The sequence below is a fragment of the Pongo pygmaeus genome, chromosome 8, assembly GCF_028885625.2.
Source record: "Pongo pygmaeus isolate AG05252 chromosome 8, NHGRI_mPonPyg2-v2.0_pri, whole genome shotgun sequence".
Lineage (NCBI taxonomy): Eukaryota > Metazoa > Chordata > Mammalia > Primates > Hominidae > Pongo > Pongo pygmaeus.
Genome location: NC_072381.2, coordinates 106,212,139 through 106,224,467, shown reverse-complemented (window position 1 = coordinate 106,224,467; position 12,329 = coordinate 106,212,139). Strand labels below are relative to the sequence as shown.

At 40.4% G+C, this 12,329-nt stretch overlaps 1 protein-coding gene across 3 annotated transcripts in view; it reads right to left on the bottom strand.

Moving 5' to 3' along the window:
- The window catches only part of SLF2 (SMC5-SMC6 complex localization factor 2), a 52,340-nt gene that overhangs the window by 6,745 nt on the left and 33,266 nt on the right, over positions 1–12,329 (bottom strand). For all 3 annotated transcript variants that reach the window (XM_054436120.2, XM_054436121.2, XM_054436119.2), the window contains exons 14-18: positions 11,292–11,389; positions 10,576–10,663; positions 8,217–8,348; positions 7,670–7,747; positions 1,840–1,926 (exon numbers count right to left, since the gene is read on the bottom strand). In XM_054436120.2, the coding sequence (XP_054292095.1) occupies positions 1,840–1,926; positions 7,670–7,747; positions 8,217–8,348; positions 10,576–10,663; positions 11,292–11,389 (483 nt within the window). The remainder of the gene's footprint in view (positions 1–1,839; positions 1,927–7,669; positions 7,748–8,216; positions 8,349–10,575; positions 10,664–11,291; positions 11,390–12,329) is intronic.

Genomic DNA, 12,329 nt, shown 5'->3' with positions numbered 1-12,329 from the left:
CAAAAGAATGTGCTTCTGAAACTAGAGTTCTACTCTTGGGGAAAGAGCTATCTCCTACATGTATTTGAAAATCAGAAATCTGATAACAACTTCATTAGTGGCTTATTTTTGTATTTAACTTAAATGTACTAAAATAAATACATATACTAAATCCGAATGGGCATTGTTCAAATGACTAACCTTTGAAGCTAATTAATGTAAGATATTAAGTCACAAAGCTGAGGCTTCACATTCAATGACTATCCAAAGACAAGAGGCAAAAAGAATCAGCATTGTATTACATTACCAAAGCTAAAAGATAATCTTGGAATTAAAAAATCTTTAGAAAAAAGTATTTTTATTTTATTTTGTTTTATTTATTATTATTATTTTTTGAGACAGAGTCTTGCTCTGTCACCCAGGCTGGAGTGCAGTGTCGAGATCTCAGCTCACTGCAAGCTCTGCCTCCTGGGTTCAAGGGATTCTCTTCCTCAGCCTCCTGAGTAGCTGGGACTACAGGCACGCACCACCACACCTGGCTCATTTTTGTATTTAGAAAAAAGTATTTTAAAAGTGTCTGATTTTATGTTTCAGGAAAAACTGTCAAATCATTCTATTAATACTAACATTACTTTCCTACTCCATACTCATATATTTGGTTTTTCTACTGTCTTTGAGTATATAAAACCTTTAAGAAAAAAAGCTTAGCAAGCTTAGTGCTGAAATCATTTCTACCCTAGAGCTCAGACTAGGTGTTGTACGACCCAAAGATTTGAAAACTCCTGGCCGGGTATGGTGGCTCACACCTCTAATCCCAGCTCTTTGGGATGCCGAGGCAGGCGGATCACGAGGTCAGGAGTTCGAGACTAGCCTGGACAACATGGTGAAACCCCGTCTCTACTAAAAATACAAAAAAAAAAAAAATTTGCTGGGCATGGTAGCGGGCGCCTGTAATCCCAGTTACTTGGGAGGATGAGGCAGGAGAACTGCTTGAACCTGGAAGGCAGGGGTTGCAGTGAGTCGAATTTGTGTCACTGCACTTCAGCCTAGGCAACAAGAGTGAAACTCCGTTTCAAAAAAAAAAAAAAAGATTTGAAGGCTCCTTCCTTTAACATATTCTTCAATGAAACGTTCAAAGAATAACAGCTAATCTATTTGTACTCTATGAATAAAACAAGTTTTCAACCATCATAAAATTTCAAAGCCACTGTTTCATAACTTACATATTTATTTAAATAATGCTTCAATCCTTGATGGTAACTTAAGCACGAAGGTTTTAATTTGTGTAATGGGGAAAAATATGTATCATTAGTACTAGAAGTATTTTTCTCCTTGGGTGTCAGGAGTTTCAGAACAGGAAGTAAAGTTGCTTTGAGATTTTTTTTCCTTTCACTTTTAATTTAGCTACACTAATTTAGAAGGAGCTGATTTCTGTTATTAAAAGAGAAAGTCCTATTTCTAATCTTACATGTTTCTTTTTTTTTTTGAGACAAAGTCCTACTCTATCTCCCAGGCTGGAGTGCCATGTGTGTTCATAGCTCACTGCAACCTCAAACTCCTAGGCTCCAGTGATCCTCCTGCCTCAGCCTCCCAAGTAGCCAGAACTACAGGTGCATGACACCATGCCTGGCTATTTTTCAAAATTTTTGTAGAGATGGAGTCTTGCTATGTTGCCTAGGCTGGTCTTGAACTTCTGGCTTCAAGCAATCCTCCTGTCTCAGCCTCCCAAAGTATTGGGATTACAGGCATGAGCCACCATGCCTAGCCTTATATGTTCTTTTTCTGAATATAGGCCTGTATGCGTCTATCCTTAAATATTAACGTAACCAAGATTAAGAAAAAAAGAAAAAACACACTTACCTTAGTTCTGTAAAAAAGTCTTGCATCTTCCCTAATATCACATTTAACATGCTTTTCCAAAGCCCCACAGAGTAGCACAAAGTGTTTCTGTGCAAAACAAATGCAAGGGATGAAAACAATTCTGAAGCATTACAAATTAACAAAGAAGAAATTATGCAGCTAGAACAACTAAATCATTTAAAAATCTATTATTCCTGTTAGCAATGACTGATGTTAACTATCCAACATAACAGTAGTTGTATCAGTGAAAGCTGCTTCCATGACAATAAGATTACTAGTTTAAAAAATACACACTCTAACAAAAGTTGTTTTGCTATGCATTAACTCGCATTAATGAAAATTAACCCCAGAGCTCTAACTGGGTAATATAGTACTCAGAAATTTAAAGAGTCCTTCCTTTAACATACTCTCTAACAAAATATTCAGATAACAGCTAGCCTTTAAAAAAAAAAAAATGAAAAAAAATTTTTAAAGAAATGGGGTCTGGCTCTGGTGCCAGGCTGGAGTGCAGTGGCACAATTATAGCCCACTGCACCCTTGAACTCCCCAGCTCAAGTGCTCCTCCAGTCTCAGCCTCCTGATTAGCTATGATTACAGGCATGTATCACCATGCCCAGTTCTTTTTTTTTTTTTTTTTTTGAGACAGAGTCTTGCTCTGTCACCCAGGTTGAAGTGCAGTGGTGCGATCGCAGCTCACTGCAACCTCTGGCTCCCAGGTTCAGGCGATTCTCTGCCTCAGACTCCCGAGTAGCTGGGATTACAAGTGTGCACCACCACGCCCAGCTAATTTTAAAAATTTTTAGTAGAGACAGGTTTTGCCACGTTGGCCAGGCTAGTCTCAAACTCTTGACCTCAGGTGATCCACCTGCCTCAGCCTCCCAAAGTGCTGGGATTACAGGTGTGAGCCACCGCGCCCAGCCAATTTTTTTTTAATTTTTAAATTTTTTTGTGGAGACAGGGTCTCACTTTGTTGCCAAGGCTAGTGTCAAATGCCTGGCTTCAAGTGATCCTCCCACTTCAGACTCCCAATATGTTGAGATTACAAGCATGAGCCACTGCGACTTGCCAGCACAATACTGGCCCATTTGATATTTGGTGATGTTGGTATCTTATGAATGTATTATACTGTTGCCAAGGTATAATGGTTAAGTTCCACTCCAACAAACAGAGCTAACATTTGTTGACAAATAATCTTTTCAATATGACATGATTACAAGACCACTATCACGCCCCTCTTTCTGGTATATATGGGAATTTTTATAGCAAAATCAGTTCGCGACTTTTTTTTTTTTTTTTTTTTTTTAAGAGATAGGGTCGGCTGGGCGTGGTGGCTCATGCCTGTAATTCCAACACTTTGGGAGGCCAAGGCGGGCAGATCACGAGGTCAGGAGATCAAGACCATCCTCACTAACATGGTGAAAACCCGTCTCTACTAAAAATAACAAAAAAAATTAGCCAGGCGTGGTGGCAGGTACCTATAGTCCCAGCTACTCGGGAGGCTGGGGCAGGAGAATGGCGTGAACCCGGGAGGCAGAGCTTGCAGTGAGCTGAGACTGTGCCACTACACTCCAGCCCGGGCAACAGAGTGAGGCTTCATCTCAAAAAAAAAAAAAAAAAAAAGAAATAAGAGTCCTGCCCTGTTATCCAGGCTGGAGTGCAATGGTGGGATCATAGCTCACTGCAGCTTTGAACTCATAGGCTCAAGTAATCTTCCCATCTCAGTCTTCTGGGTAGCTGGGACTACAGGTACGTGCCACTACACTTAGCTAGTTTTTGTTTTTGAATTTTTGTAGAGACAGCATCTTGCTATGTTGCCTAAGCTGGTTTTAAACTCCTAGGCTCAAGCAATCCTCCTGTCTCTGCTTCTCCAAGTGCTGGATTACAGGCATGAGCCACCACACCTGGCCCTATTTTTTTTTTTCTATAGGAACAAGACAACCTTTCATTAATAGAGGTTCATACTTAATTCTTTGAAAAATTATGCATCTTAAATTTTAGAAATGTATAGACCTAAGCAGTTCTTTCACACATACTTGGTGAGAACGTAAATGAACACTTTCTGGGATGAAAATGTGATAATAGCTATTTAAAATAATTAAAATTTGAAATATTTATAAACTTTGATCTAACAATTCTACTTCTAGGAATTTACCTTATAGCTATGCTTCCAGAAGTGGGCAAAGATACATGAATAAGCATGTTCATATTAACACTATGTGTAATCATAAAAAACATACTGTTTATCAATAAAGGTTTCAAAATACTATAGTTATTAGACAAAAGTACAAATATTTGATTTTTTGTATTTTTTTTGAGACAGGGTCTCACTCTGTCACCCAGGCTGGAGGGCAGTGGCATGACCACAGTGCATGGCAGCCTCGACCTCCTCAGGCTCAGGTGTTCCTCCTGCCTCAGCCTCCCAAGTAGCTGGGACTACAGGCATGCGTCACCAGGCCCGGTTAATTTTTTTTTTTGTAAAGACGGCATTCTGCTATGTTGCCTAGGCTGGTCTTGAACTCCTGGGCTCAAGCGATCTGCATGCCTCGGCCTCCCAAAGTGCTGGTATTACAGTTGTGAGCCACTGCGCCCAGCCAAGTGCTAATGTCTTAAAGAGGAGGCCGGGCACAGTGGCTCACGCCTGTAATACCAGCAATTTGGGAGGCTGAGGTGGGTGGATCACTTGAGGTCAGGCGTTCGAGACTAGCCTGGCCAACATGATGAAACCCCGTCTCTACTAAAAATACAAAAATTGGCCAGCATCGTGGCACATGCCTGTAGTCCCAGCTACTCGGGAGGCTGAGGCAGGAGAATCGCTTGAACCCAGGAGACGGAGGTTGCAGTGAGCTGAGATCGTGCCACTGCACTTCAGCCTGGGTGACAGAGCAAGACTGTCTCAAAAAAAAAAAAAAAAAAAAATTTTTTTTTAAAGAGAAAAAAAGGAAGTTGCAAATGATACTATGATTCAATTTTTGTTAAAATAATTGTTAGTATATTATATGTAATATATTAGTAAATTGTGAAGAAATTTACAGGAGGGCACTGGATTGTAGGAGTCTTTCAGTTTTTACTTTATATAAGTTTTACAATAATCACTAATTTTTTTTTTTTTTTTTTAAATAGAGATGGCATTGCCCAGGCTGCTCTTGAACTCCTGGGCTCAAGTGATCCTCCTGACTCAGCCTCCCAAAGTGCTGGGATTACAGGCATGAGCCACCATGCCCAGTCACTGATTTTTTTAATCATAAAAAGTAATTTATAGCCGGCATGGTGGATCACGCCTGTAATCCTAGCACTTTGGGAGGCTGAGGTGGGCGGATCACAAGGTCAGGAGTTCGAGAGCAACATGATCAACATGGCAAAACCCCGTCTCTACTAAAAATACAAAAATTAGCCGGGTGTGGTGGCAGGCACCTCTGATCCCAGCTACTTGGGCCAAAGGCTGAGGCAGGAGAATTGCTTGAACCTGGGAGGCAGAGGTTGCAGTGAGCCAAGATTGTGCTAGTGCACTCTAGCCTGGGTGACAGAGCAAGACTCTGTCTCGAAAAAAAAAAAATGTATAAAATATAAAAACCATGTAAGAACATTACAGACAGATGACTATATTAGCTTCTAATCAGAAGAGCAAACACTTTTTGTTTTTGAGACAGAGTTTTGCTCCTGTTGCCCAGGCTGGAGTGCAATGGCGTGATCTCAGCTCACTGCAACCTTCGCCTCCTGGGTTCAAGCAATTCTCCTGCCTCGGGCTCCCCAGTAGCTGGGATTACAGGTGCCCACCACCACGCCCGGCTAATTTTTGTATTTTTAGTAGAGACAAGGTTTCACCATATTGGTCAGGCTGGTCTCGAACTCCTGATCTCAGGTGATCCACCCACCTCAGCCTCCCAAAGTGCTGGCATTACATGCGTGAGCCACTGTGCCCAACCGCAAACACAGTTTTATACACAATAGCATATATAAAAACATAAGAACTAGTCTTGTGTCTTTTCTATCATGTCTAGGAGATACTATGTATTTTTTTTCTTTTTTTTGAGGTGGAGTCTCTGTCTGTTGCCCAGGCTGGAGTATAGTGGTGTGATCTCAGCTCACTGCAACCTCCACCTCCTGGGTTCAGGCAGTTCTCCTGCCTCAGCCTCCAGAGTAGCTGGGATTGCAGGTGTCTGCCACCATGCGCAACTAATTTTTTTTTGTATTTTTAGTAGAGACAGGGTTTCATCATGTTGGCCAGGCTGGTCTCGAACTTCTGACCTCAAGTGATCCGCCCGCCTTGGCCTCCCAAAGTGCTGGGATTACAGGCATGAGCCACCACGTCCAGCCCAAGGTTTTTTTTTTTCTGAGATGAAGTCTTGCTCTGTCGCCCAGGCTGGAGTGCAATGGCACGATCTTGCCTCACTGCAACCTCCCCCATCCTGGGTTCAAGCGATTCTCCTGTCTCAGCCTCCCGAGTAGCTGGGATTACATGCATGCACCAATACGCCTGGCTAACTTTTTGTATTTTTGTAGAGACGGGGTTTCACCATGTTGGCCAGGCTGGTCTTGAACTTCTGACCTCAACTGATCCACCCACCGCACCCTCCCAAAGTGCTGGGATTACAGGGGTGAGCCACCATGCCAGGCATGTCCGGCCTAAGTTTTAAAACAGGAATTGGAATAGTTAAGATATGAAATAAAAGGAATTAAGCAAGATCTTTCCCCAGGAGTATGGGAAGAATAGAGTAATTCAAAATGAAAATCTGAATATTAGAAATGCATTTCTAAAGTAGCCTGCCTTACCATCAGTTTAATTTTGAAGGCAAATGTTATTTCTAAAGGAACAAAAGGGGAATGGCAAAGAATGGGAAGAAACGAGCTAAAAGCTGGCTGTATGGCAGATGCAGCTGACAGCAATAACTTAAGCATACTCTGAAAATGAACCTATGGTCTAAGAAGAATGTGTAATTGGAGTCCCAAGCCAAAGAATCTGGGAGTGGCCAACATGGAGTTTCACTCCTTATCTATGAAGGACATCTGAACCCCCGGCTCATCCCTTGTAAGGCCATACGGGATGCAGGCCCTTTGTTCTCGGTTACATGGAGGTTGCTAGGTAAAGGGTGCTAAGTGAAAATGCTATGTAAACTGCATGGTCTCTACAGATAGTAGCAGTTCTCCTGTGTAGCCTGCTGCCACCTGACTGCCATTTCTCCTGGAGTCAATATGGGTCCAGCACACCACCAGCCCATTTGATATCTGGTGATGTTGGTATCTTATGAATATATTATACTACTGCCAAAGTATAATGGTTAAGTTCCACTCCAACAAACAGAACTAACATTTACTGACAATTCTTTTCTTTTCTTTTTTTTTTGAGATGGAGTTTCACTCTTGTTGCCCAGGCTGGAGTGCAGTGGCACAATCTCGGCTCACTGCAACCTCCACCTCCCGGGTTCAAGCGATTCTCCTGCCTCAGCCTCCCGAACAGCTGGGATTACAGGCAACTGCCAAACGCCTGGCTAATTTTTTTGTATTTTTAGTAGAGACGGGGTTTCACCATGTTGGCCAGGCTGGTCTTGAACTCCTGACCTCAAGTGATCCCCCCGCCTTGGCCTCCCAAAGTGCTGGGATTACAGGCGTGAGCCACGGCGCCCGGCCAACAATTCTTTTCAATACGATATAGTTACAAGACCACTATCATGCCCCTCTTTCTGGTATACATGGGAATTCTTATAGCAAAATCAATTAGCTTTTATATTAAGAAAACTTTATATAGTTTTCTCCTACATAAAGCATGCTCACTCATTCCATCATCAGTAACACCTATTTAAAAACAGCAGCAACAACACTAAACACTACCTACCCGTTGTCCAGAAGAAAAAGAATGAGAACAACTAACTTCACCGACTAAATGAAGAAGAATGTAGGTCAGGTAATATGCCTGTTAGAGAAATGAATAAAATTAACACCTATGAATTAGCTAGCATAGATGTCATTCCAATTTACACATTAGGAAAGTTGCCCAGGAAGGATAAAGGATATGTTCAAGTTAACCCAGCTGGTCAGTAAGTAAAAGCCAAGCATCTAAACTAGGCTTTCTCATTTCTAACTCAAGTGCATTCTTTTTACCATGATTCATGACCTCACGACTGCCCTAATAAAGGGCTACAAAAAATACTCTTGGGAGCAAATTACCAACAATCATCCTTTTACCTAAATTTTCAACTCTCAAATTTATGGAAGAATTTCATGACAGTGATAAATTAAAAATATCATTCGCTTTAAAATTATGTTTGCTAGAATGTACCTAGTGTCCAAATCCAGAAATGCCTACATTATCAGTCTATGGTTAGGAAGCTGATAACAGTTATGCTTCTATGTACTCTTTGAGACCTTCTAGCACTGGATACCTGCTTTTCAAGTTCTAAATGAAGACTGTCATCAATAATGCCATCTGGTTGTTCGGCCTTTTTCTTCAAGACCATTTTCTTTAACAAATCAGAAGGCTTCATCTGCACAAGATAGCGATGTAGGACTGATACCTATCAAAAGAAAGAGGAGACATTGAACAAAGCTAAATAATAGCTGTTCTTTCTTAGGCTATTTTTTCCAGTGTGTGCTCTTTCATTTTGTCCTTTTATTATAGCTTTCTTTACACTTGAACAATATCCATTTTCCCTTTATGTAAAACCCCTGAATTGCTTAAAAAGGGATTTTAAGTGGTTGGGCACGGTGGCTCACACCTGTAATCCCAACACTTTCAGAGGCCGAGGGAGGTGAATCACCTGAGGTTAGAAGTTCAAGACCAGCCTGGCCAACGTGGAGAAACCCCGTCTCTACTAAAAATACAAAAATTAGCTGGGCATGGTGGCACATGCCTGTAGTCCCAGCTACTCGGGAGGCTGTGGCACGAGAATCACTTGAATATGTGGGGTGGAGGTTGCAGTGAGCCGAGATTGTGCGACTGCACTCCAGCCTGGGCGACAGAGCGATACTACATCTCTCTCTCAAAAAAAAGGGGATTTTAAGTTAAAGATTTAGTACTTGTAACTTAGGATAAATGCTTAGGAGACCAAACGATATTATAATAGAGGCCACAGGGAATGCTTTCTCTGTTAAATTATTTGAAAGTCAACAAAGTTGACTCTGTGGTTAGAAGTCATTGAATTCTGAGAAGAACTACAAGAAGTTGTGGTAAAAATCACAACTAGATTGTAACTTGAATATCAGTTAGTGAGTCTGAGGGTTAATTATTCATGTAATTATTCAGCTAATTATTCTATTTTACATGGGCAAAAAAGGAAAAAGTAACAGAACAACAAAAGTTAGGAGAAATGGTAGAAATCCTACCCCGGATCTCTTTTGAAGGCAGTAAATATCATTGAAAGGAATGAGAACTATCTGCTAATTACCCTGGTAGCTCCAGTACGATCCCCATATATCTGGAATCAAATCTACCTCAACTCTACTAAAGCAGAAACCAGCTGTGCCCATCAGTCTCTCCATCCCACAGCATCTTGTGCATGCTTCAATTACTGTTCTTACCACACTAACCCACAAGAGTTGGTTAATTTTGTTTCAACCATTAGATTATGTTTTCAAGGGCAGAGTCTCTAATCTAAATCTTTGTTTGTTTTAATTCCTAGGACCTGGTGGCACACCTTGTACCAAACTGCAATTCAAACAAGAACAAAGGGACATCCAGATTAGGTTCTACGGTGCTTTTTTTTGAGACAGAGTCTCGCTCTGTTGCCCAGGCTGGAGTGCAGTGGCGTGATCTCAGCTCACTGCAAGCTCTGCCTGCCAGGTTCATGTCATTCTCCTGCCTCAGCCTCCCGAGTAGCTGGGGCTACAGGTGTCCGCCACCATGCCTGGGTAATTTTTTTGTATTTTTTTTAGTAGAGACGGGGTTTCACCGTGTTGGCTAGGATGGTCTCGATCTCCTGACCTCGTGATCCGCCTGCCCTGGCCTCCTAAAGTGCTGGGATTACAGGCGTGAGCCACTGTGCCTGTCCTATGGTGAGTTTTCAAATCCAACCAAGGGCAGCCCCATTAGTGCTATCAAAATTTATAAAAAGCCTTCAGAATTTCTCAGAATAGGACTTCCATTGGACATTTTTTAAATTAAAAAAATTCATATATATATATATTAAAGACAGGGTCTCCCTATGTTGCTTAGGTTGGACTTGAACTCCTAGATTCAAAGGATCCTCTGGCCTCAGCCCCCCAAGTAGCTGGGACGATAGGTGTGTGCCACCAGTACCCGGCAACAGCTGGACATGTTTATCCACACTCTCATATATACATGATATATTCTTACTGAACAAGTACTAGAGGGCAACTACGTTTAAGCTCTATGATCTAAAAAGACTCATTTTAAAACAGGTTAAAGATGTAATCAATGTACAATGCTTTTGCAATTTCTAATCTTGCGATAAAATTGCTAACTTGGAAAAGCTGAACTAATTCAATAAGTGAAATCATATTCATATAATTGCACATTATGATTTTCCCAGTAGTTTCTTTATACATTAATTCACATCTGATTGTCCATAACCATCCTAAGTGGTGGAGGGTGCAATACTATCTCCATTTCACAGATGAAAAAACTGGATCTTGTTAGTTAAGTGTGCTAGAGATTACATGAACAGTATCAAGCTTGAGAGCTGAGCTCTGACCCCAGGACCTTTGACTTAGGGTTCATCAATTTTCCTTACACCTCTCATTACCTCTCCCATTTATTAAAAATAAAAATGTATTTATTTATACCTGCAGATTACTGGCATTAGGAACATCTTCGTGTTTCTCATCCAAAAGCTTTGAAATAATCACTAGACTGAGGCACTGTCTCAGTTGCCTAGAATTAGAAGTTAAAAGTATTTAGAATGTATTTTAATTAATACTGCTTGAAAAGCAAATGAATGAGCCAAAAGGAGCTCTAGTTCTAATTGGAAATACAGGCAATGTTTCAAAAGAAGTCTGTACAGGAACATATAAGCTGTTATAGAACAGTAAAATTTTCATGTAAAATATTTGTACATAAAACTTGAGTTATCTGAAGCTCAATAAATCATTTAACGGCCTTATCTTTGGCCCTGATGATTTACTGACAGAAAACCTATTTTTTTACTGATGAAATTTATTTTTACTAAAGCAAAAAAAAAGCTAATTCATTTATTTTTGTGGAATATGTCATCTGTATTAAGGTAACACATAAGCTAAAATTAAAAATAAAAAAATATTCAGCTTGGGTGACAGAGTGAGACTCTGTCTCAAAAAAAAAAAAAAAAAATTACATAATGACCTGAGTTAAGAATTAGAATAAGGCAGAATCAGGCTATCAATGCCTTTTCTCGCAACTGAATATGAAATAAACATATCTGATCTAACATTCAAAGAATGATGAATGGAAATAAAGAACTCAAGGCATTTCATTAACGTAAAATTATAAAATTTCTTAATGTTTAATTCTCACTTTTCAATACCTTCCACGTGACGTCCAATTAGGGACTAGCTGTACCAACCACAGAAGGTTGTGGGGATGACTGGAGAGTTCATTTATGCCCAGACAGAGTTCAGGCACCTGAAAAAAAAGAACAAGTAAGATTTCTTTTCAAACAGAACAGTAGAATCAAACACCCAACAGATCATCTACATCCCTTCTTGACATAATGGAAGCACTAGTACAAAATAGAGCACACATTTTTAGAAATAGCATGGAGTCTAGAATCTGCTAAAATGTACACAATACACAGATTCAGTTTTACTTATACTATCTTAAATGGACTGAACAGATACATTTAGCAGAATTTCACTTGGCTTTCACGTTTTGTACTACATCATATCTCCATCTATATTTAAACATTCCTTCTTGGAAAGATAAACTGATCTAAATACAAACATGTATAAGAGTTGTACAAGACCATATATGTTCCTGATTTGGGATTTCTTGCACTTTAGGGATCCTATTCCAGTATTTTTAAAACCCTAACACCTGGCCTGGTGTGGTGGCTCAAGCCTGTAATCCCAGCACTTTGGGAGGCTGAGGGAGGTGAATCACTTGAGGCCAGGAGTTTGAGACCAGCCTGGCCAAAATGGTAAAACCCTGTCTCTACTAAATACACAGAAATTAGCTGGGCGGAGTGGCATGTATCTATAGTCTCATCTACTTGGGAGGCTGAGGAATGAGAATCGCCTGAATCCGGGAGGCAGAGGTTGCACTGAGACAAGACTGCGCCACTGCACTCCTGCCTGGGTGACAGGAGATGCTGTCTAAAAAAAAAAAAAAAAAAGGCCTAACACCCCCAAAATATGTATTACCATTGTGTATCAATTTTTAAAAAAGCCTAACAGTTGCTTCAAAATAATCTGATGAGCAGGGAAAGGAAATATAGGGCCGGTTTTACATTAGGCAAGATTATGTCTCAATTATTGAAGCAAAGTGATACTTAGGAATTTATTATACTCTTTGCCCTACTTTTGCATATTTTAATTTTTCCACCAAAAAAGACTGAAAAATATAA